This window comes from Sphaerodactylus townsendi, linkage group LG06, assembly GCF_021028975.2.
Source record: "Sphaerodactylus townsendi isolate TG3544 linkage group LG06, MPM_Stown_v2.3, whole genome shotgun sequence".
Classification (NCBI taxonomy): Eukaryota; Metazoa; Chordata; class Lepidosauria; order Squamata; family Sphaerodactylidae; genus Sphaerodactylus; species Sphaerodactylus townsendi.
In genome coordinates, this window is record NC_059430.1 from 120636494 (window position 1) to 120638691 (window position 2198).

Below are 2198 nucleotides of genomic sequence, written 5' to 3' on the forward strand. Positions count from 1 at the left end.
TAGATTTTATGTCGATTCACTGATTGATTGTGATGTGAAGATTTTATGAACTACAGCCCACTTCATGAGATGTAAGAAGTGTATCCTGTATCCGTATACACATTAATGCATGAACAAATATAAAATTACAAAATTCGGCACTTGCCTTAGATCAGGGTCATCTTCCCCCCCATATGACCCTGATCCAAACATGTGTCAAATATTGTAATTTTATATTTGTACGTATAGGGCCAAGTGGCGGCTTCTCGTTGCTGATTATGACGTAACCTCGAACTATATACAGGTGGCACGTAAAGCTCCCGCCTTTAGAACGACCAGCGAGACCAAGCTTGGAGGTTCCTGCTTCAACAGTGATTGGACGGAACTCCCCCTTCTCAGCTCCGCCGCCTCCGCCCGATAGCCCCGCTGCCGCTGCCACCACCACCCTCACCGCCACGCTGCCATGGCTTCCTCTCCTTCCCAGGTGCGCCAGAACTACCATCAGGACTGCGAAGCAGCCATCAACCGGCAGATCAACTTGGAGCTTTACGCTTCCTACGTGTACCTCAGCATGTCCTACTACTTTGACCATGATGATGTGGCTCTGAAGAACTTTGCCAAATACTTCCTGCACCAGTCCCATGAGGAGCGCGAGCATGCAGAGAAACTTATGAAACTGCAGAACCAGAGGGGTGGTCGCATTTTCCTACAGGACATCAAGAAACCAGATCGTGATGATTGGGAGAGTGGGCTGACGGCAATGGAATGTGCTTTGCACTTGGAGAAGAATGTGAACCAGTCTCTGTTGGAACTGCATAAACTGGCAACTGACAAAAATGATCCTCATTTATGTGATTTCATTGAAACACACTATCTGGATGAGCAGGTCAAATCTATCAAGGAGCTGGGTGATCATGTGACCAATCTGCACAAGATGGGGGCACCAAAATCTGGAATGGCAGAGTACTTGTTTGACAAGCACACCTTGGGAGAAAGTGACAATGAGAACTAGAGGCCTGCCATTTATGCCTCACTGGAACTTGAGCTTTTTGTTTGACCATGCATGTTCCCTTGGTTTATCCCTAACACTTTCCATGACTGTAAAAAATCAAAATTTTGTTGTATAGGGCCAAGTGGAATCTTTGTCTGGGGTCCCATGGGGGCTTTCGCCAGTCCTGACCACACCCACTAGTTCATTCAGTCCCCCGTCTGACGTTTGAGTTTTCAACAGACGCCGACTGCACCTTTTGCAACCAAGGCAGCTGGGAAACGTGTGTTCAAAATGAAAGCTGGACAGCAAGAAGGGACAGGGTTAAAGTGCGACATGCACCAGTGCACATCTTACATCAAGCAATCTCGACAGCAGTGTGCAGAAAGGACTGAAGCAATAAGATGGTAATCGAGAAGGTGTGGTGGAAAAAGAAACGTGCATGGTGCGTTTAACAGGCAAAAATGCCCTTTCCAAAAAACACACACGAAATGGCAGAATTCCAGGCTTTTAGTGTAATCAAGGAAAGCCCTTCTGAAGCAAATGCTCATAGATGTGGCATCTGCCACACCTCCAGAGGACCACGGCTGGATCCGATCAAAGTCAACAGCTGACGCTTTCGGACTCCTCCCCGCTGTTCTATATTTATCCGTCAGGTGTGCAAATAACGAATTTGGTGGCTTCGCTTCACCTCTTTGCTTCCCTGTCCCAGCAATGGGCACCCACTCATCACTCTGTCATGGGCACAGTTTCCTAATCAACAATCCACACCCAGATACCAGAATCAACACAAACAGCCTCCTTCACAGAGATTACACATGAAAGAATCCCACTGATAGGGCTGCTTCTTAAAACAGCAGCATTCTTAAAAGGACAACCAAACCAACAAAAAAGAAAGAGTTTAAAATCCTCTTACGCAATCCACGTTCTGTGCCAAGAAAAGTTACCCTTTACAATTGGTAAATGTTAGTTATATGTGGACAGTTTTTCTTATTTTTGCGTAGCTTACTGGGAAGCGTTGGCACAATTTATTGGGTCTTTCTTTGCCGGCAGAGGGGCAAAGAGCTACCAGGAATGCTGCGCCCCCAAATCCAATTTAGCAGACATTTGCAATTTCAGCATGCCACAGCCACGCTGTTCCCAGTTCTGTCTTTGCAGCCCTGAGGACTAGAAAATTGTCTAATTAAAAATAAAGCTAAGATTCCCGGGGAATTGAATTCTGCCACGGAGA

General features: G+C 46.4%; 1 protein-coding gene across 1 annotated transcript; it reads left to right on the forward strand.

The window, feature by feature from the left end:
• Positions 1–303: 303 nt before the first annotated feature.
• Positions 304–1098, forward strand: LOC125435932 (ferritin heavy chain-like). The gene has a single exon (XM_048502456.1). It carries the CDS (start codon positions 443–445, stop codon positions 989–991), a length of 549 nt encoding a protein of 182 aa, XP_048358413.1. The 5' UTR covers positions 304–442; the 3' UTR covers positions 992–1098.
• The last annotated feature ends 1100 nt before the right edge of the window (positions 1099–2198 follow it).

What these genes read in the sequence shown, in the direction of transcription:
- LOC125435932 (XM_048502456.1), top strand. Translation starts at nt 443, where the DNA reads ATGGCTTCCTCTCCTTCCCAGGTGCGCCAGAACTACCATCAGGACTGC.